The following is a 24,626-nucleotide window of genomic DNA, read 5'->3' on the forward strand; positions in this document are numbered from 1 at the left end:
CCATAGGAACTTTCCTTGTGGCTTCACAGAAACGTTAAAAAATAGCCGAATTGTTCTAGCCGTTCTCAAGCTTTACGCTTAGCAACATTTGGCAATTCATCTATTTTAAAAAGATCAATTTTAATGTGCCATCTTTTCAACGAGACTATTGCATTGCAACGTTCAATGCTCTGTCGACAATTACTCCAAGCGAAACGACAGGCAGACGCATTCGTGTCTGTTCCAGTGATTCTTTTATTTTATCAAGAAAACACCGGCATTGCGCTCTACATGACATGGGTAATTTCAATGGGAAAGGATTTAACGGTGATGTATGGTTTTACAGGGAGGTTATGGAATGTTCGAGACTACAGTCTACAGATTACGCATAAAGTATAATCTAGTAAGTTTTTGTTTGTTGCATGAATATAGTGCGAATAGAAGACTTGCAAGAAGAATAATTTTGGTATTTGCACAGTCTATTCTTATAGACTGTGCTATATACTTATACTAGTAGTATAAGCACAGATTATAGAACACTAGTTACTAGAAAAGTACACTATGTATTTATTTTGTTATTTACTTACTTCTATACTTCTCTGTTTCATTGTTTGTTACGCATGCGGCATGAACTCCAAAAATACTCGACCGATTTTTCGAATTCTTTAATCATTACAAAGTTACATCTTTACCAAGTAACATAGGCTGTCTTTTAAATCCCCAGTTAACCCTGGCGAAGCAAGAACAAGCGGCTGGTAACAAATAATTTAAAAGCGGAATATTTTCGTAAGCCTTTGAAGTGAACGCTCAAAAAATAATTCTGGAATTTTATTAAAATCTTAATCTTAATCTTAATACTATTATAAAGGCGAAAGTTTGTAAGGATGTATGGATGTATGGATGTATGGATGTATGGATGTTTGTTACTCTTTCACGTAAAAACTACTGAACCGATTACAATGAAATTTAGCACACATATAGAGGGTAACTTGGATTAACACATAGGATAGTTTTTATCCCGGAAATCCCACGGGAACGGGAACTATGCGGGTTTTCCTTTGCAAACGCGGGCGAAGCCGCGGGCGAAAATCTAGTATATACATATAAGGTGATCAACATCATACGCAAGGTTAACACGCAGTAAGTACCATCTTTTTGTCCATAAAATATGCTCATCAGATTTTAAATTTACTGAACAAACAATAATATTGAACAATCATTGATTAAAACACAAAAACATTTTCGTTTTACAACCATTAGCGAAGAAGCAATTAAGGACGCAATTTTTATAAAACCCTAATAATCGTAACCTAAGACATCAAAGAACAAGAAACCTCAATTAAATAAACAATCAAACAGTGTAACCTAAATAAATTGTATTTATTAGACACAAATTAATTTTCTATATTACATATTTCTACGATATATTATCGTGAAACCTAATAAAACAAAATAAACTTAGTAGTAGAATACAATTTTTACTCACTTGAATTCCAAAGAAGCAGCTACAAATATTCTCGACGTACATAATACACGTTTGTTCGGAAATAAAAATAAACTAAAATTGGTTTAAATTTAAATATAAGCACAGATTTTGAAGATTTTTAACAATCTCAAGTAAAAGGAGTTAAATATGGTCACGAGGTCGTGTGTCGACGACTATCTTCACTTTTACTTTAAAAACAAGTGTAATTTGATAATTTGCTTCCAAGAAATAGCACATTGTAATTTTGTTTCGCTTCTATGTAGTGTAACAAAATATTGTGCATACACAAAAGCTTTGAATTATGTATAAGTTAAGTTATTCATATGAAAACCGGGAATCGATAGATCTAGGTACCTTCTCACTAAAAATTGCAATACCTAGTACCTTTAGTATACATCTGTTTAAAAAAACTTGAATGGTTTAGAAATAAAGAACTTTAGAACTTTGCAGAGCGGATTAGGTAGTAATTTAAATTAATATCTCTATCTTATATTCAATAGGATGATAAATTAAAAAAAAAATTACCACCAGTAAGATATAACACAGTCTTTATGTCTGAATGTGCCGTCTTTTTCAATAGCTTATGAAAGTTATTTGGAATAACGACACCCGTAAATTAATGTAAATACCAAAACATACGAGCAAACATTTATTGTGTCAAAATAAAGTTTCCTGGCAACAGTTAAGCGATTTAATATAATGAATTATGTGCCAAGAGTCATTAAAACAGGGTCAGACCCATAGGCGCCTCGGAGTGGGCATTTAGAACTTATTTCATAAACTTCGCCTCGTGGCTCCACTATTTTGTCGAGTGGTCTTTGGGGTGTTGATCGTCATTTGAAGATAACGAGCGAAACACCAACTATTCGCTGGTTCTAACTTCTAACCTTTTCAACTATTCAAACTTTCCTTTTAAAACGCAAATAGAATAATGAAAACCTATTCGGAATAAGCACGAATACATGGTACTCCAGAATATAGTTGTGGCATCTATGTTTACGAAGATTCGTATGTAGGTACTAGGTACTTACAGTGTACACTCTTTCTTATTTAACAGCAACAGCGAAAATTAAATTTTCAGATGAATACAATAACCTAAATAGCATTTATACTCAGGAAATGATAAAGAGATATTAGGAGAAAATTAATAACCTTATATAACAATCATTTCGGATACTTTGTGCTTTAATTTTGCTTTACATGACACATCGTATTTCCCTTTCTACGGAAATCCACATTAAAGAATATCAAAGAAATAAAACAAAGAAGTATAAAGATATTCAAGGAAATATTAATCACTAACACAAGTAAATAAAGAATATTCCTGTATTGAACTACGTCAATTTATAAACATTTTCTGAGAACACCGTACGTCGTAAGATAAACAATAAGATCGGAATAAACTTTTAAAAGTTAAAAGCGACGTCATGCTGATATGTTTAGCTATCTAATATTAGTCACAATAAATATTTACGAGGAAATATTTCCTTGTATATTACTAACCCTAGCCAGTAGCCACCCAGCCAGACAAGAGTAGGATAAAAATTTAATATTTATTAACCTTAGGGCCGATTTTTCAATCCTTGGTTAAAATTTATCCGTCCAATAAAGTATTACCTCAAAGTATCACCTGTAAATTGTCATATACGGACAATTAGAATACACTTTTGAAATGGTAGTTTAATACGTTATTCGATGAATAAGTTTTAACCAAGGATTGAAAAATCAGCCCTTAATGATGTAACGATCGCGACGTCGACGGAAAACTATAATATGATTTTCCTTATTACCATATAAACACATCGTATGATTTTCATCACGCTAAGCTTTTACAAAAGTACAAAAGACCTACCTACATATTATGAAACAGTCCAAATGTAGTAGAATAGCGAAAGTGTATCGTCGCTTTTAAACGCTCTTATAAAAGTTTAATTTAACAATTACACGCAGAATGAATCTGGGGGATTTAAACCCAAAATAAAATAATAATTCGTATCCGGAGGGTGCATATTTAATATTACCTACCACATATAGTCGAAGCAGTAATATTATGTATTCCTATGATGTATTCTTTGTCTAAATCAAGGATAATATACATCATAACAGCATTTGTAACTCATTAATATTAATTCGGAGATCATAATCTTAGATACCGATGAATATTTATGTATTGTACAGATTAAGACATAATTGTGACATAAAAGCCATTTCCAAAATGCAAAAATTTGCTCTTTTTTGTAATAAATATAAAACATTTATAATATCAATATTCAATGTCGCCTATCAATGCTCTGATTACATAATTACATCCGTTCAAACGTCTGACAATTAATATTGTACAAGGTTACACAAAGAAATTCCTTCGCCGAAAAGTTATTTTGCAGAATAAAATTTTAGTTTCAACTTTCATACGAAAAAACTTTAATTTCATCCGAGCTGGAAACGCTCTGTAGTAACCTCATATTACAAAACATACTTTGTTTTTTCTGACTTATTAATTTATCTACGCCTATTTATCTATGTTAAGAATGTCTGCTGCAGTCTGCAAACAATACTTCTAAAATCGTATCGTATAATAATACCCCTTTGAAAGCTTTAGTTAACAGTTAGAGAATTCCAACCGTCAAAAATAAGTCCAATAAAAAGTTGAAGACGTCCGAACAATGGCCCGTAGACTGACAGGCCAGAGGTAATCTCGACATGCTCCGTTTACCACCCTCAGTTGCCTTTATCATTACATCGAACTTCCGCCAATTATTTCTATGGTAATGGTAAAAACGTTACAGTTGACCCCAAGACGCCGGTCGTAGAAAATCCGCCGTAAAATTGCTTGACCGGCGAACTTGGCCTCTGCCGTTAACAATTTGTGAATCTAATTTTCGATTTATTCTTAGTTGGACGGTTTGTTGTCCTAATTTTTTATTGAATAAATAAAGATGCGACGATTTATAAAAGAAATAAAACATTAATTAAACGACCCAAAATTTCTAATACAGTACAAATTTTAAACAAATTATTTGATAATTCTCATTTCATATTTCTCGTTCTTAATTATTGATTTGAATATTAATTATTGATAGGTATATAGATAATATTTCTAAGATAATATTTTATATTATATATATATATTATCTTACCTGAGAAAAATACGGCGGCAGTACCGCCCTCTGATCATCGAGGCGGGAACATTGTACTCGTTCTAGTAACTCGAAGAGTTCGTGTTGAGCGCGAGCGCCACCTGTCGCCGTTGAGCTCCATGGCGCCGCCACGTGTTGCCGCCTGGCGGAAGAAATGAGAACTAATATAGTTTTACTTCGGCAGTTTGTAGTTCAGAAGCGATGCGATAGATGGCGCTATACTTAATGATATACTTAAGAGACAGTTTCTTATAATAATAATTATTATTACAAATATTTAAAATAATGACATGTAAATATTTAATTATATGTAAAATAAAATAATCACGTGACGTAAAATGAAATTCAGATCAAATTTTAAATTATAACGACGCCCCCCGCGAATAATCCGGTAATCGTAAAAGTGAAAATGTTCAGGAAAAATAAAAAACCATTTTTCCTTAATAACTCCATTAAACAACAAGTATCAGAGACTTTTAATATCGCATATGGAAGCTAATTTTTTCAGCTATCTGGTTATTTCAACAAAATTTAAGTAGTCCCAAGGGCTTCGTTATAATTAAGCTGGATGCATTTTACTATACTAGTTAATATTACCTACCATCTTACCTTAGACACCATAGACACCATAGAGTTACCGAGTGAAAATCTACTTTATCATTTGAAAATTCTTTGACTCCCAAATACAACATTGCTTTTAAAAGATAAATAAAAAAGAATATAACAGATTTCTACAATAGTCGAGGATTTTCTTCATTAGGTACTACATAAGTCTACAATACGGTTTGTTGCAAAGAGGAAAGAAGCTTCCGAGATTTTATATCTCCTTTTATTTACGTTCAAAGCAGTATTATGTCTTTGTGAATACAGTGGTATTAGATTGCCTTTATTATCATATGTATTTGTAATTTATAGAATGAATACGAAGTAAGCAAGATAAGTACGATTTTTATACATAAAATGTAGAACTCCATAAAGATATGAATTCTTGATTTTAATCAAAATTATATTAAACAGAAATGAATGATATATGTTATTATGCGACAATCAGTGTTTACTTTACATGTTAAATAGGGTAGGCTAGGGTACTTCTAATATTCAATAGAAGATAAGAATAATAAAAAAATATTTCAATAACAGTAGGCCGTATGTCATAGAGATTAATGTATCATTTTTTGTGCCGCCCAGCACGAGCCAAAATTTTCGAAATTTCAAAAGCTGATAAATGAGATCATTTATGTTAAGATAACCGGGTTCATATTGATACAGAAATGTTTAAACAAAGCGGCTCGCGCCAACCCTCCGTCCACTCGAAGAATAGCGCTAATAAATACCTCTGTGTATCTGTGATTTATGAGTCAATTAACTGACCATTCAATGACCCCTTTTTATTGCTGAGGTATAAACGAACTAATGCTTTTCCGAATTAAAACCAGCCCTAAATCCAATAGTTGCGAAAACCAGTCTCGTGGCGACTCAATTAAGAAATGTTTGTTTTTCAGCTAAGCTCAATTTGTAAGTTGAAGGGTAACTATTGTTATCGTATGTGTAATTTAGAGCAGCTGTTCTGATAATAATATGATTGTTTTCTTTTAATATTGTAATGTTTCGGTCTTCCGCGGTGAATCGCTATTTATGGAAATCGTGTTACTGTGTAGTGTACTATTGAACGTATTATTATATGTACAAAATATAATTTGCATTGTAGATTGAATACTTGTAAATGGTAAGTTTTACATTTTTTACATTTGTATGCAATGTTTACAACCCATGCATTAGTTCTTTTGCTGGTATGTATGTATGTTCGTAAAATTTTACGATCAGAATTGAGACATTAATGTTTTTTTTTATATTCAACGCTATTAAAGTACCTAAGTATTTGTCCTTAAAAAAGTCCTTGTTACCTATTTAAAAATAATCGCCATTATCCTATACATAATTCATATGCTAAAATGGAAATGTGATACTTGAAATGCAAAAATTAAGCAATTTATATCTAGGCTAAATACAAAAATATAAGCCCAACATAGCATGAGTATAATCTAGTTAATAATTTATTATAGGAACAAAGATTCACCTAGATATGAACAATTTTAATATTCTGCTCATTCCGCGATACGGCGAATGTTAAAATTTTAACTGCATACATGTGTTGCATACTATATGTATGTGTTATATGTATGTATGTGTTAGACCACATCTGAATATTTAACAACACATGTGGTGAATGCATGTGGCCATTCATGTGGTAGACAACACATTTGCAAAACCTTCATTGCAATTTTGTTTGCGTTTATTGCATTTTAAACGTTTTGCGTATTTTAGTATGATGAATATTTTCGTATTAGATTTGTAGTGACAACTATCATAGGTTTGCGTTTGCTTGTACATGCTCCATGCTTCATCCATGTGTACAATGTGTACAATGTCAGTGTACAATGACTAGTTCAATCCGATTCTTTCATATATAGACATGATAATATGAGCCTCGATAATATTATATTTAGAGAGTAATCTATCTGTATTCCCTTTTTTACCTTAATCATTCAGTATATAATGCATGAAAATTTAAAATTTAAAATATCGAAAACATATCAGTAAGTTTTCAGTACCTAATGAAAAATGTCATAATATTTTTTAAAATTACATGTTCAATTCACTAATTTAAAACATAATAACGCGGTTAACGTGTTTAAAATACCTATAAAAGATTAAAGAAAATGATTTTAATATTTAAGTGGGTTTTAAGAATCAATCAATTAATTTTATAAATTACGACTCTGTATCGAGTTTCTCGTCCCGTTCCCGCGGATTCAGTTTCGAGGAAGTAATTCGTCACTTCTTGTTCTTAAAACAATAGAATACAAACAAATAACAGAGAAATGGGGACAATTTGTCACCGCACGCTGTAATTACAACTCGTTATGGAAATGAAAATTATATTTAAGCTGTGTACTGAAATTACTGTGTAAATCCTTAATAATATGTTGTTAAAATTTTGATAGGCGGATATGTAGGGTTAGCACTCGAATAAGATATTATTTATTTCGATAATAAGACTATTTTCGTCGTTGTTTGTATGGATAAGCTTTAAAATATTGTTTACCTCTAATATATTATATATTTTGTCTCCACTAGGATTAGGGTTGTAACGCTTACGACTTCTATTGCCTTGTTATTTAGATTTCTATGGTTGTAACTTGTAACTGTTAAAGATCTAAAATAAAACGATGATTAATTATGTATTTTATTCATTAGATAGAAGGAAGTTATACTATCAATTTAAAGTTGTTTGTAAGAATGTATCCATAGTCTCCTTTATGCTTAAAATAATTTGAACGAAATATTGTACTTGTTAAAATTTGAAAAATAATAGATAAGTATCTGTTCAGTAAAGCATTTTGTATTCCTCATTTAATAAAAGCACAGGTTCCTAATTAAGGCTGGTAAATCGAGAATCTCTAAAACATCTCAAAACAAGACAAGAGAAATTTACATTTCTGTTGAACTTCCCAATTAGCGAGTTAGATAACTTTATCTGCGCAATCACAAATAAACTTTCGATCAGAACTAAACAAATATTTACAAAAGAACATTGATTGAAGAATATTTTAACGTTTTAATAACATTTAAATCTCATTCACTTATAAAATGAATAATAATACCAGCCAATACCACACCAGTACATAACTAAGGGCCCAACATTACAAAGCAATGTATTAACACCACAGAATATCGCACAGGGGAACAGAACAGAATACAAGTGCTATCTCTAAAGTATATTGTACAGGTATGATAGTCACACTTGTCGGTCTACAAAAGCTCTTTAAAAAAAGTGTCTGGAAAGCCTGTATCGCGACAAAGAGACGCTTCAAGGGACATAAAGCCTTAAGCAAATGGGCGAGGGGAACTGTAACCGTTACATTTATCATTTCAAAACATATTCTGTGTAGGCACGTATGAAATATGTTATTCAGATTGGTATGTAATTCCAGATTATACTCGCTTCACGGTTGTCCTAGTTGTACCTGGATAAATAGTTCCTGTTTGGCTATAATCTGCAAAGCAAATTTCAGCTTAATAGCTTTGGTAGATATTAAACTGTCGTATGTATAAGATTAGTAGGTTAACTTGTAAAGAAATTACGAAGAACCAACGAAGAACCCAGTCGCGAAACTCAATGCTCGGAATATTGATGAGTCAGAACTCAAACTTCACAATATAAACTCAAAGTTAAGTAACGTTTAATTCGCTTGCAGAATATCATAAAATATAGATTTAATCCGTGAATTATGGTCAATTATTCTATGTGAATAAACAATTTTATCCGACAGATAGTATTTAAAGACTGCATGTGGTCTCAAATTATAGGAGAATCAGGAATTTATTATCCATAAATTACCTTTAGCAAGACTTCGTGCAAGTCGTGATGAATAGAATTCTATAACTGAGTTATGTAACTGTCCCTTTGGTCTAGTATTTACCACTTTTAATTTCTGATAGACTTGATGGAGACTAGAATATATCTGAAATATCAGTTTGGCTATTACGCATCAATTTTATTTGTTAACTAGCGGTCCGCCCCGGCTTCGCCCGTGGTACATATTTACGTTTTCTCTACATAAAAACCATCCTCGTACTTCAAGGAATATAATAAAAAAAGAATTATCGAAATCGGTTCAGCCGTTCTCGAGTTATGCGCTTACCAACACATTTTGCGATTCATTTTTATATATAAGAAGATAAAGGACAGAATAATACCTTGTTATTAAAGACATTCCAATGTAAAACAAAAATTTTCTGTTAGTATATTCCGTGTAGATTTTAAAATTGAAATGCTGTATTTGAATGTTATAGTTACTTGTTGGTATAAATTATTTCCTGCACATTCATTTAGCTATGACATAGGCCGTACCTTTGTTAGTATGCTAGATGCGTTAAAATCCTTCATCTAAATCCAGCAATCTTCAACTCATTCACATGAATACAGATTTTAATCAATAACAAGACGATATTCTAAGCCTGACAACTTGGATCGCGATAGCAAATTCAATAAGTGAGGTCGGGTTCATATGTAAGTCGTTGATAATGTTAGATATTCAATGAACTAAAGTTGGGAACAAACAGGGTGTTGCAGTTAACTTTAACTATATACATACGTACGTAACAATGTTAGCAGTTATTGTGATCTGGGAGTTTGTAACAAACAGATAAATTTGGAAATTTAGCGTTGTATAATGAGCCTTCCTGATATGAATTTATAATAGTTGGTAGGATTGTGATTAGTTTTGTTCATTGAAAACTTGAATAATGAATGGTTTTTGTACGTGCTTAGTTTAGATTTGGTTTCGGTTTATCTAGTAAGAATAAAATAATTGCTGACACATATTTAGTAGATGAGGATTTAAGAGGATGTGAGTTGTGACACAGGTCACATACCGTGCATGCCAATAATGATATGTCCAACATGCCGCTTATTGTCCCAAGCATGATGGAGACAGATCGCAGCAAAAAAAGATTAAAAAAAATGTTTAGTAGAATTTCGTTACCCACATGCTGATGATTCAAAATCTACATAGATCTTTCATTTGTACAACAGAAGCAAATCTTACGATAATATATTGGTCAGTAGTAAAAATAACATAGACGATAAATACCCCATATCTCTGGCTAGAGAAAAATAGCCACGATTTACTCTCGAGCTGATGGATTTAAGAGATTAAACTCTTTGAAAATTATCCTTCTGTAGCATAGTTTGATGCACTTTATCAAATTGCCTACGATAGCATCAATGTATGATGTGCTCACAATAGACGTCAATTTTTCATTATCCATAGAAATAAATGCTACGTTGTTTTATTACTGATATATCGTGTGTTGGTTATTAAATTTTATTGTTCAGCACTCAGCTTAACTGGGTAGAAATATAGTGGCATTTCCTACAGAAAAGTATCATAATATGTATGAAGCAACTGCCAAATTTCAACGAAAATATTTTGCGAATTTTGCATGTCTGAGCGATTAACATTGAAAAAATATACGTAGGTACCTAATCAACTAATACAAATATCAAAGACAATGGTATACCTATTAAAAAAGAATTAAATATTTTACCAAATATATCTTCTAAAATACGAAACCGATAAATAATTTATAAATACCGCATATAATATAAATTGAACGTAGCACAAACTGCATTTCACTCAAAAAGGAATACATTACTCACGAGTTATTTGTTAGCCAAGTGCTAAATAATACGTCTAAGTGCCGTGGATTGAAATCTGAAAACCCTTCTAGCCACTTCAAAGAAATTTATTAACGAGGAATGCTTCGTGACCGCGGCACTGAACATAAGTCACATGCTTGTCATACTGATATATAGCGTAATCATTTAACACATTATATACGGGAAGAAATTGTTTAACATTATTCTAGTAATCTTAAGGTTTGTTTGTTACATTGAAAGCGATCGTAGAAATAAATCGTATTGAAATTATTCATATAAGATGGTTCATTTATCGAGAAATGGTGTTAACGATAATAAAAGAGAAACTTCATCAAATCTGTACAAAATTGGTAAAATATATTTGTTGAGAGCAAACGAAGTTGCATGAGTCAGCTTGAAAAGTAATGATTGACCTTTGTAACCTAACGTATTTTATAATCGCCGAGTAAACCGATGTAATAAAACGTATGATTAACTCGTTAATTGATTGAAATCCGATCGATTAAATTGATTAGGATAGACCTCCCGATGATAAATTTATAGATTATCCCAACGCCGCGCAGGTGCTGCAGGTTTTTATTGTTTTATACCCAACTTAATTATTGTATTTCATTGGAAAGGTAACCGGCAGTTCCATTTTGCATTCCTTCATATAATTAGACACATTTCACTTTAATTTATGCAGCTATGTTTGATTTATAAATGTTATTATTTTAATGGTTTCCTTACTGCCTTTTCTATTGAAGCATTTGTAGAATAATATAAATTTTCGTTAAAAATCGTGTAATCGCGGTAACAATTAAAAATTTAAAATGCTATCTACAGTTGACATCATCGAATAAAAATTTAAATTTTATTGCTTGGTTCACGAACTAGTTTTTAATATTCATGTAATTGCAAAAAAATACGCTAAAAACTCCAGTAACGGGGGTGTAATAGCTGATTATTAGGACAAGGATTATTATAATCAGCATAATCAGCAGTTTTGCAGGTGTGTTCGTCCGTTATTCAGCATTACACACGTCAACTAATTGACGATTATAACCACCATTTAGTATAATGTACGGTGTAAATGTTCTATAATAATATGAATTAAGTCTTTTCTAGGTTGGGTAATAGTTGTAATAAGAGCTTAAATATAAAACTATAAATTATCAATGTAATAGCTATTGTAAATCGGCGTTTTTATGCGAATCGTAAATAACGTTAACTGTTGGGACTGCTGTTAGCTGTTGAGTGTGAAATCAATTTTGTAATAAGAAAGAATTGGCTCGATACTTCATAATAATAATTACAAGTCTAATTAAATCTTAATGCGGCAGTAAATGGGGTTTTATATTCGCTGTTTACTATCTTTTAATGAATTGAAATTAACTTTTTAGTAATAGATAAGTGAAATTACGTCCGTTAATAAAAATACTTATCATAACTATATTTTTAATCTTGTTGAAATTGTTAGGTAATAAATATAAAGCTATGATTAGTTGTGTTTATATTCAAATTTCCTATACTTGATTTAACATCAAACTACTTTAAAACATTTAATTGAGTTTTACAAGCTACGAAACACGAATATTAACGAAATCCGAAGCAATTAAAGTTGGAGAAATATCTTTGTTTCACAAACTTGATAATGGCTGTCTTTAACCACGTTCCTTTGTACTTTCGATCAGAACTAATAGTACATCTATCATGATTAAATATCTAAGCTAACAGGAGCTGAAACTACTTGTACTAGACCATAGAGTATAGACCATAACAGATAGACTCGATCACGCGAAATGAGGAAGTATTGAGGCGTCTATCGATTTATTTACCTTACTAGTATTTATTTTTGATTGATGAGGATCTGTTACTGATGTAGATGTTACAATGAGTTATTTTTATGCATTTTGCGGTGGGATTGTCAAGTAAAAAATGTTGCAACAAAATAAAAATTTGGCAATAATTTATACTTTTGTTATATGTACGGATAAATTGAGATAGGTATGGTTTAAACTTTAAATACCGTCTGTATTTGGATCTCCTGCAACCAAAGTTATACTTTGAGCTAGTGGGACTTTGCGAAAACGGAAAAATATAAATGGTTAAACATATAGGTACATGCGAAAACTCTATGTATTAAAAATATAAACTGTTATAAAAGTAGTAAATTCATCGTTTAGAAATTAAATGATTTTGGTAAGATCAATAATTAGGTACTTAGATATATGAATTAGGTACCTACACTAATAAATAAATTATTTTTTATTGAAAAGTAAACATAATATATTACACAATATACATTATAATTATATAATTAAGTATATAACATGATATATAAATTCCAATTTGTACATATCATCAACCAAATGTCATACCAAAGATCGCCATACATACATTAGTTTCTTCATATATCTTCGTCGAGCTGTAAGCAGGGTATACGTTTCCTTTTGCCCGCCCGAGGGGAAATATTTCATCTTCGCTATTTTCGACTTCATTCGGCGATCCAACCCAAAGGATTAACCTTACGAATACGTAATAACTTCTTCCGAAATGTGGCTCCTAAAAGAAGACACCAGTTTAAAAGCGCTATTTACATTTGCTCTAAAGCAGGCACAGAAGCGAACTAACTACATGAATACAGGCAAATAAACTAAATTACACATAATACCACATATTTGATAAGGAATGAGTAAGCTGAAATAATGACATAAATTACAATGCGCTAAATATTATGGGGAAAATATGAACAATATTGGAAGAAAAGTAAGTAACTAGCAGCGTTACACTTCGCACGTTTAAATATTTCCAATTGTTAGTCAATTTAATAAACTCTTACATTATCATAAATATACGATTTATAATCGAGTTTTCCCGTTGAAAGACCAGAACATTACTCGATGCGTACAATTATGGATTATTCCAGAACTTTCTCCAATTTCACATTAGAATATTGATTTTCAATCAATGAAATTCGTTTTGTATAACAAATAATTTACCGTCAAGTTATTCCGACGTAATATAAGATCGGGAATTAACAGCTATTATAATAATTACCCATCATTACGAAGCATTATTGCTGTGCACGCATATCAATAACGGTAAAGAAGATCAGATTTTGCTCTTATCATAGATCCGATACAATCATTGGACATTGGGAGCTTATTTCCCATCACGATGACAAGATTTCATTAAAAGATACTTCACAATAAAGTTTATAGTATCTCTTCTCTATAGGTATAAAAAATCTCGTGTCACAATGTTAATTAATTACCATACCTACACATCAAAAGCAGGACAGCTTTTGCCGGGGCAGCTAGATCACTACATAGTATAAAACAATGTCGCTTTCTCTGTCCCTATATCCCTATGTACGCTAAAATCTTCAAAACTACCTACGCAACGGATTTTTATGGTTTTTTTAATAGATAGAGTGATTCAAGAGGAAGGTTTTAGTATATAATTTATTAGGTTTCAGATAAAGCGGGCGAAGCCGCGGGCGGAACGCTAGTGGTCATATAAAATACGATACCAGAGTTAATAGATGTTAAATATATATTTTAATTAAACCACACCTGACCAAAACATTAAAATCGTATGATTAATTGCAGATCAAGTTTTATTTTTGTATGGCAGATTAAATAAAACAGGGCATATTGCGATGTTATCGATATAAAAGGAGACCTATCAAAATCGAGGTCACATTTTTAACGATGCCGATACTCGTTTCAAAATATTTGATTTATTATTTCTATTGCATTTTGTATTTTGTCGTGTTCATTGGAGCGATTTCTTTTGTGAATTTGCCGATGCGTACGTAATAGTTAAAACAATATAAATAAAAACATGTAATTTATATACGAGTGTATCGGTTGAAGGATTTAAACATTTAGAAGCAGAAATTAATAGGAAAGGTACTCATATAAAAATTTATATCACGAAAATATAGAGAAGGCTTTGTTACCGCTTGTGATTTCAATCTATCGCTTAAACCTTAAACAAATAAAAAGGTCGGTGTAAAAAAAGCCGAAAATGTAAATTTAAATTTATGTGCAAATTATTCACATAGCCGCGCCAATCAGTGAAGGAAAACAACATGATCAAACCAGAATTTCCTTATACCAGTTTGACATGTGACATCTACGAACGCACTTGGTGAACTATGACCTAAAACCACAGCGGAAAAGTTTTTTCAAATTAATATAAAAATGCGTTAAAATCTGCTTTACATTATAATAGCTTTAATTCCAATTAATCGGTCTATTCCAAATTATCTCTAACACTTTTAATCCCTTCAAAAACCGAACTCATAAGGTATATGATATATCAAAATAATGAATACCAAATATGTAAAACCGACAAACCAATTATGTTGTTCAGATCTCAGATAATGAGGTTAGCTCACGTTTGAGCGAGATTAAATTATGAACACAATAACAAACCGCGTAGGTGTATTTTGCAATCGGCTGTATATCAAACTGAGAACTTAAATAGCAAAAAATAGAGCTATTACGTAAGCTTTAATCGTTAATATCCCAAACAATAATGGAATTACCTTTAGATATTATATTCATATACTAGCTGTGCCCTGCGGTTTTACCCGAAGTGCTCCGATCCTGTTGGTCTATACTCTATAATATTATAGCCAGCCTTCCTCGATAAATGGGCTATCTAACACCGAAATAATTTTTCCAATAGGACCATACTGCACAAATACTAGGATTTATATTTGTGCAGTATTCCTAAGTCCCAGTCTAGTCTTTACAGTTAAATGAACTGTCGAATGGCCATACAAATTGCCCGTTGAATCTGAAGTGACAATAAGTAATTGCATGTATTAACAAGGATGATTACATAATATAAAAAATACAGGCCATAATTTCAAAAATACACCATTTATTTTAGAAATTTTATGAGCTCTATTTTAGATGTTTATCGCTATACGAATTAAGAGCGGTATAATCAGCTCAGCCATATTACATGGCTTTTAACTGCTCATCATATAAGCAAGGTACTTTAGAAGCCATAAAGTGAATTATTTTCACTAACGTTTGAGTGTTCGTATAAATATAATACCAAAAATCGTGAAACCCGCACCAAGCAAGCTGGCAAACATAAAACGGAACCGTAAAAATTACGAGTGTCTCTATTGATAGCGACTCTTGATAATTATCATATAACTTTTACAGCGTAGTTTCGGTGCCTTTGGGTCGTAAATAACAATTAAACATCATATTAAAGCTGGGAATGTATGATAAAATCGTTAGTATGTATTAAGCTTTTTGAGGAACGTTTAACGAAAAATAATAACTTAGTTCTTACAGTTAATAAAGTTATACTATAGAGTACCTAATCTAGGAAATTATTCTAAAACACAATCTAATGATCTAATACAAGAAATTAAATTCTCGAAAGAACGACGAAGAATACTTGATAGTTATCGGCATCAATGGTTACAAATGTATTGAACTATTTATACATACCACTAAATGGGTTGAATTATTACGAGATGAAGAAATCAAGGATGGTTTTCCTTGGGAAACGAATGTCCTATATATGGTCCAGCAAAGCAAAGTAAAACATAATAATAAAAAAGAAAACCCTGACCGACGACCCGAGTGAGTCTCATGGCCACTGCTAAAAATGTAGAACACAATATTAGTTCATATTATTATTTGTATGAATTGTTCTTTCTCTAGATATCGTAAAGCAAATAACTTATCACCAATAAATACAATCACAGCCACGTCACAATATATGTTCGAGTGATATTAATTGCTAGGGGAAGTAGTAACTTTGACATACGGGTCACTTTTGACCCAATACGAGATAGCTCTAGAGGAAATAGAAACTGGGCGATAACGTTATATATTTTATTAATGATTAGATAGTATCGAGTTGTAATAAAATATTAATTTACACATTGGGTTATAAAGGATGCTGTATAGACATGGCGCCTTTTTTGTGCGATAAATGAATAAAACTTTTAATGGCTAATTAAGTCGATTTTATTTTTGAGTGAAAGTATTATAATATAAGCTATGGTAAGGGATGTGGATAGTGACTTTTTTTGATCCTTTAAATTTTATTTATATGTCCTAATGTCGGTGTACATAAAAAGGTACTTTTATAGAACTCATAAAGGGAGGAAAGAAACGTTGCTGTATGGACAATTCATTATTCCGCAGCCTGAATTCAAAACGAAATAAAATATTTCAAAGATCAATACGATAAAGACAAAATAATAATTAAATACTACTGTATTTAGAATCTGGAACAAAAGCGCCAACCCACGTAGTTTCATAATGCATTGCATCACGTACCGACTAGAACTTTAAACAACAGCTGATGCAAATTTTGTTCAAACAGACCATAAGAGCTTTAGCTTAACGAACATTAACAAAGGTAATGACGGTGGACTTTACTTACTTATATATTATATATTTATTTTAATTACACATATAGACTTACACATATACACAGACACACATTACAGATATCCAGGTAATCTACCGACGGACATCAGACCTTATACAGAAAATTCAAAAGCACCACGTAAATGAAATTCCAAAAAACTGCTGTATTAGATAAAGTTTTCGATAAACCAAAGAAAGCAATGTCCCCGAAACTTTTATTTATACGTGAAAACATTTTCGCAAAAGGTCTATTCGATTACGAATGTTCTACAAATAGTAATATTATTACAGGATTTACTTTTATAAGATGGCCGTCGATCCGATGTTCCAAATCAAATTTAAAGTGAAATAAATTTGTTTTAAAAACACAGTGACGTATCCAAGAGCAACCTTTCGCGTCTTGAAAAAAAATATGGAAGAAAACAAGCTACCAATTTAAATAAAAATTACTCCAACAGTGGACGTAAACCAAATGTTACTTCACCATAATATTCCTTAGTTGAAAGTTAGTTTTCCCACAAATCTCCCATACGTTCCTCAGAATGTTTGTGACTTTACAATAGCTGAGTGAACAATACACAATATTTTTTACCCTTTGTAGGTAAAGCAATTAGTCTCGGTTTACGAGTGCTAGAGTCTTGTAACTTACTGCACAATACAGCGGAATTTTAATGTGCAGCGGCTAAGCTCTTTATTTCTTTTATGAATGTGTTCTTAGCTTTAAAGTGTTGTTTTAAAAGGTGCAACAATTTCAAGTTTCACTCGCTATTCCATTCTCTCACCTCCGTAGATCGTAACTTTTATTAATGCTTGTCTTACGTTTATGAGCAGCCATTGAAAAAACTTCGTATGAAGATTAGCGTGTCGTTCTAAAAATAAATGTTTTAAGTATGTTTTTATGTGTACACATATGCTTGCAAAAGGAAAGGAGTTTTACTCCAAAAGATAAAAATAATTGAATAGTTACGGCAAAAATAATTTTATGATCGTAGAGCACTCTTTAATACTTCGCATTGAGTCGTGTAATATGTTTAAATACCAAATGATTTCGTATTTTTGGTAAACCTATTTCATAATAGATTTACAATATTTACGTCAAAGTATAAAACATACGTTTGTATAAAGTTAGCAAGGCAAACGCCTCCCACACCAAGTTGGTATAATAAATCGAGTCTAGTCTAGACAGTTCTCTGTGCCAAGCACTTATCAAATTTGTAACAATGTGCCAAAATATTGTTAGTTTTTAAAATGTTCTGAACGTTTTATTATCTAGTTAAAAGTGAAGACACGAACTCAAGTCTATATTTCATGTTTTCTTGGCAAAGCGGTATGAGTTATATTAATATTTTATAAATGTATTTGTACAATAAGCTAATAATATCTACTACATGTATCCACCTGAGTAACATTGAAAAAAATATGGATGATTACTTAATAGAATGCGAAAAAATTTGTGAACAATGTAAGCACATTATTTTGTACTATTGTGTATTGTGCCTGTCACATTACAACCATATTAAATTTCCTATTTATCAATACACATTATACTCTAAAAGGAAAGCACATACATAAATTATAGACCGCGCTAAACGTATTGTGAAGTGATTAATTTGCCTTCGTGCCTCTTATTTACAACGTCGTGATTTCTCGGCACAGGCGAAAGCCTTGTTGGGCTTAATATGGATAGCTTCCATATTACCAGGCCCCAGGCTTCACCGCTTAGCGATCTGAGATCATGTGTAGATTTGCCCTTTCTTGTAAAACAGATATGATGGATCGAGATGCTTTATCACCGTTTACAAGCCTTTGGTTTTACATCATTTTGTGGTAATTACGAAAACCTTTTCGCTACACAAAAGATGGTGGATATTCTTAGGTATTTTCAGCGTCGTTCTATTTAAATAAAATAATGTATTACGTATTACGTACTTAACGGAGTTATTATCAACATGTACCTAGATAAGATCGAATCGTGATGTATTTTAATGATGTTCAGACATTACTATTCACGTTTTGAATTGACTGTGTAAATTTAATACGTATAAAAGTAGATATAAATATTTGACGATCATCTTTTAACCTACAACAAAATAAAAACGAACCCAAATATAGTGTAAGTGCACAAAATGAGCAACAGTTGAGCAGACAAGTTTTGCTTTCAACCGCTTAATCTCGAAGCAATTAGTCAGCAATTTGATGTTGTCCTGTTGTTATTTATATAACATCTTTGCAGGGATTAATCTTAAGATTGATCGAGATATGAACAAACGTGCCACAAGGGACTGAAACGAGATTAATATTTGAACGTAATTTTAACATGTTATTTCATATTTTATCTATAAAAGATACTACTAAGTACTAAATTTAAACATATTTCATATTTTATCTATAAAACATACCTGTATTTACATTTTTAATAGGTAAATATGTTTTTTCGATGTCTCTTGAGAATTATAAGTCTTTTGAGTCGTGTAATAATATATATATTTTTTTTTAGATTAGATGGAAAAGAGTACCTAGCAGTGATATTTGTATATGAACTATCCATATCACTACATGGTATAAAACAATGTCTCTTCCCGCTGTCTGTCGCCTGTACATCAGTAATCTTTAAAGCTACGCAATAGATATTGATACGATTTTTTTTAAATAAGAGCGTCCCTAATTTGCCAAGTTTAAGACAAAGCCGCGGGCAGAAAGCTAGTTAGGTATAAAAGTGGGACGACACAGTAGGATTTTGGCACATTAGATACAAGTTGTTTATTACAGAAGGTATCATTATGAGCATTATGTAAATTGCAGTTAATCATATCCCCACGCACTTGAATACATAATTGAGCTATGCAAATAATTGAATTGCTTTGAGATAATACTCTTTTCATTACTATTCACAAGTACTGAATATTACTAGCTTTGAAATCCCTTTTGGTACCTATTAATAGCATGTTATGATTGAAAACTTAATATAGAAAAAGCATCAAAGTATCTGAGTTATTAATAATAAATATGTAAATGCAGAAGGCTTCTTTAAAATATTTGCATATTCTTGTTTATTTGTTCAAATACAAAAAAAAAACAAAATGATTCGACTGGGTATGCAGGTATACATTTTAATTCAAGTACCACACATAAAGCCCCAGGCCGACCTGTTATTCATAATTTCAAGTTCAAGTTTGTATTTCCAATGAGAATACTTTAAGATCAAAGAAAGTAATAACGTGATAGCAAGCAATATTGTTTAATTACTCTACTATTCCCGAGGTATATTCATTAGTTTGACCAAGGCCAAACTAAGCCATATTTTAGGAACTCACCGTGCCTAATGACTTCGGGAAATAGTTCTGCCATTGCAAAACCATTACCTGCCTCAACGTGAGCATTAATAATGAGGTACCTACAGTTAATGAAAATTTCTCTTTTGGGTCGCATTAATTAAAGTCATTAATATAGAGAGACTACGTTAATTGCGCGGTGTTGGTTGGATCTTTGAAAAAGTGAAGAAAATATGATGTTTTGAATCTTAACTGAATTCAAAATTTGGGTTAATTCGCCGTTTAAGAATTTATTAATAAAATTGCAATAAGCAGTAGATACTTTTAATAATTACAAATTAAGTTAAACGCACGTGGTTATTAATATGGAAATGTGAATGAACAGTTACATCCACGCAGTAACGTGAAGTAAAGCTGCGCTTAGCAGCTAGTTAAATCTATACTAATATTAAAAAGCTGAACAGTTTGTTTTTTTGTTTGAACGTGTTTATTTCAAGAACTACTGGTCCGATTTGAAAAATTCTTTCAGTGTTAGGAAGCCCATTTATCGAATAATCCCATAGAATATAGGCTATATTTTATCTGACAAAGACCAAAAAAAGCGGAGCAATGCGGGTAAATCCGTGGGGAACAGCTAGTTTATTATATTACAGAGCAAGCCTTTTCAAAGTCAAACAATATTCAAGCAAGAATTTAATAATAGAATTAAAATTACCATCAAAATAGCGACGTGATAGACCCTAATCAGCTTTCTGATGTGACGTTATTTGATTTGGCTATCCAATCTCCGTTATATAAGTAAATGCGTAGTCGCTTTTTTCTTTATTTATGGATTTGCTGATTTTAGCACATAAATGAAATATTAGTACTACATATTAGTATTATATTAACTGTGGACCTATAAGCAATAAGCATGCTGTGGAGTGTGGTATAACGAGAAAATCGCAAAAGTAATTCTTACTTAGTAACTTTCTTACTAACCTGTGGTATAAATACTTCATTATGCGGTTAGTTGGCGATGTTATCCACTATTGATGAAGTTTTAAAAAAATATGTATAGATTTAGGAAAAAATATGTATATATAAAAAATAATATCCAGATAAATAAAACTTTTATTACTTATCCTATATCACTATCACAGTCGTCCATACTCCTGCATATAATATGACTAAACAAGGGCTCGAAGAGGAATCTAACCTGTTGCATCTAACTTCAAATTACACTGCGGTCATTCCTAGGAAAAATTAACTAATCCAGATTACATAATAAAGCTTAATTGCCTAAACTGAAGGTTATAATTTATAAGTGACAAGTTATATTGCTTCAAATAATACTAAGTAAGTATCAAACGAATTAGTTTTCAAAAAAATTGTGCTATTATTGTGAAGCTTCTTCTGTTTCTTCAATTAAATAATACAGACATTAAAGTAGGAATTATTCAGCAACTTTTCGAAGGAAACAGCACATTGACACGACATTTTGAAAGCACATAAAGCATACAATTTGTCAATTTTACAAACATACATTCCTAAATTAAACATTAATATTTTATTACTTGCGAAAATCATATGCAGTTAGGGCCACAACTATATTAAATCAATTTAATATTCCATTTACATTTGAAAGTTAAAATTTATTGCCATATTAACTTGAAAGCGAAATGCACTTTAGATATTAATTGAATAACAAAACTGCATTAGCGATGACCAGATAATTAATAATTCTAATTGACAAATAAACACGTGACTCAGAATTAATCCGAAGCATTGCCTCATTAAACCTCTTTTATTATTATATGAGGTGTTGATTAATAGGGGGAAATGATTTACAATGTTTACAAATATAAAAGAGGGACGTTCCTTGATACATTGATTAGAATTGGGTGTTTAAATGCCTTATGAAATTGCTATTACCATTTCTATAAAATACAACGTAGAATCTCTATAATCATAAACCAAATACTAATGTGATGAAAAAACCGGAATCATGACGATCAAATACATATGTCGTGGTCATATCGTAGATTTGATCATTTCATGATATGAGTGGCCATTTCACGAAATGGTCGCATATCGTGAAATGGCCAACATAGTTTGATCAGATCGTTAAATCGTCAACGTTTCACGATTTGGTCATCCACATTTGGCCAGATCGTATAAAATATAAAGAGTCCATAAAATATTAAAAAAATTCAGAATAACTATATTCTAAAAACTTGTTTAATGTCATTAAAGTTAGTGCCGCGGCAGCGGCCGGCGAATGCCAGAAGCGAATCGTTTTTGCAATAGAAAACAGTTAGGTTAGGTTAGGTTAGACTTTGATAAACAACGCACGAGCCGAGCGAGCAAAGCGAGCGTGCCGCGGCAGCGGCCGGCGAGTGCCAGAAGCGGATCGCTTTTTAAAAATACAAACAATTATAATCCATGATTATAATAATATAGTAGTAGTTTCTTAAATTATTTTATTTAAGTCGCATTTTTTCTTAAATACATATAAGATATCCACATTTTCCATAGTACTCCTACCTCTTCGTCGTAAATTCTTTGCTATGACTTTCTTCGAAACGAATTATGAAGTTCGTAACTGCGAATAATTTAATTTTCGCCAGCGGCCGCCATCTTATCACATAAACACAGAGCTTGCAGCGCCTCTACCAACGATTAATGTAACTATTTTACGATATGATCAAATAATTTTGATCATTTCATGAAAAACCCGTGCGTTAATTGGCCATATCGTGAAACGATTTCTTATCATTGATCTGCCCAAACCACATCATGATGTGGCCAAACTAAATTGGCCATTTCACGATATGCGACCATTTCGTGAAATGGCCACTCATATCATGAAATGATCAAATCTACGATATGACCACGACACATACATGCACAAATACGTAAAAAACACTCTTTTTGTGTATGGGTAAAAAATCATTCCAGATGAAAAACTTGCAAGCAGGATGTGACACAAGTCATATCCAAGTTTATAACCCTTTTTATTTACATTACATTGCACATTACTTAAGTGGATCTTACAAGAAGCACTCGTTATAAATCACTATTTAATTACCACTTTTTCTATAGTATTTATCAAGTGGCGGCCTATATGATCTGTCAACCTACTTTAAAAACATTTTATTCTAAAGGGACACGATATTAATATGTCGGAGTGGATTATTAAACACGACATTAAGTATTAACGTCGGCAATGCAACTGTGATCGGGGGACGATTAGAATCGTAGGCGATGTTATGTTGATGTTGATGTTGATGTATGATGTTATCGTACGTTAATTTAAATCGATCGGATGCGACCTCATCTTCTGCAAATTATCTCTTTGATTTACTCTTAATTAAAATTTACATGTGTACAATTATGGTGCTCTGTTTGTGTTTATGTTGATGTAATTTTGATAGGAGATGTACCTATTACTGATAATTTAATACATACATAAATATATGAATATTATTCACTCATTAGTGGTAGGAATCATGTTGCGGCACAATTTACTTCTAAAGATAACAATCGATATATAAAAGAGATTCTAGCTTTTGATAAAATAAATAATAAGTTATTAATAACCTTTGAGACAGATTAGTGGGAGTGTACAGAAGATCATTAAATCATAAATAATGTCAAAATAATGTATAGTAAATCTACAAGTAAATTGAGTGGGTTACCGTCTCCATATAAGTTGTCAAACATAATTATATGTAAATTAACAAGAATCGTACCTACTTGCTAGCGCCACATATGACCGGTTCCAATACAATTGACACAACTACCTATATATAGGCATCAATGGCTATTGATCTAATTGTTTTGATTACATTCAAAATTATTGCTTCCTGTACAGCTTAAAGGCGGCATTCGGTTTTGATGTAAATTCCAAAGCCGATTTTTATTATTGTGTAGGAAGGAAATCGTGTGTGCGAAACACATTGGGGGCTTTAGAAATTTGGTCCACATAAAAGTGTCAAAGTGAAAACACCATGAGACCATAGATTATAAATAATCCACAGATTAACTAAGGAATAGTGAAACGCGTTAAGCCCAAACCAACGTCCGGAACAAATCGCTTGTTCTGAGCTACGAATGGGTTGCTTTGCAGTTTCATGAGCCATAAAG

General features: G+C 31.7%; 1 protein-coding gene across 3 annotated transcripts in view; it reads right to left on the minus strand.

The window, feature by feature from the left end:
- The window catches only part of RapGAP1 (Rap GTPase activating protein 1), a 223,922-nt gene that overhangs the window by 91,426 nt on the left and 107,870 nt on the right, over positions 1 to 24,626 (minus strand). For 2 of the 3 annotated variants that reach the window (XM_089706131.1, XM_089706132.1), the window contains one exon: positions 4,603 to 4,744. In XM_089706131.1, the coding sequence (XP_089562257.1) occupies positions 4,603 to 4,744 (142 nt within the window). Of the gene's footprint in view, positions 1 to 4,602; positions 4,745 to 13,207; positions 13,373 to 24,626 lie in introns of all 3 variants that reach the window. The other variant, XM_089706129.1, reaches the window with a different exon arrangement.

Source organism: Colias philodice, chromosome 17 (assembly GCF_061535455.1).
Source record: "Colias philodice isolate Cphi_HAF_F1 chromosome 17, ilColPhil1 Martin Lab GWU primary, whole genome shotgun sequence".
Taxonomy (NCBI): Eukaryota; Metazoa; Arthropoda; class Insecta; order Lepidoptera; family Pieridae; genus Colias; species Colias philodice.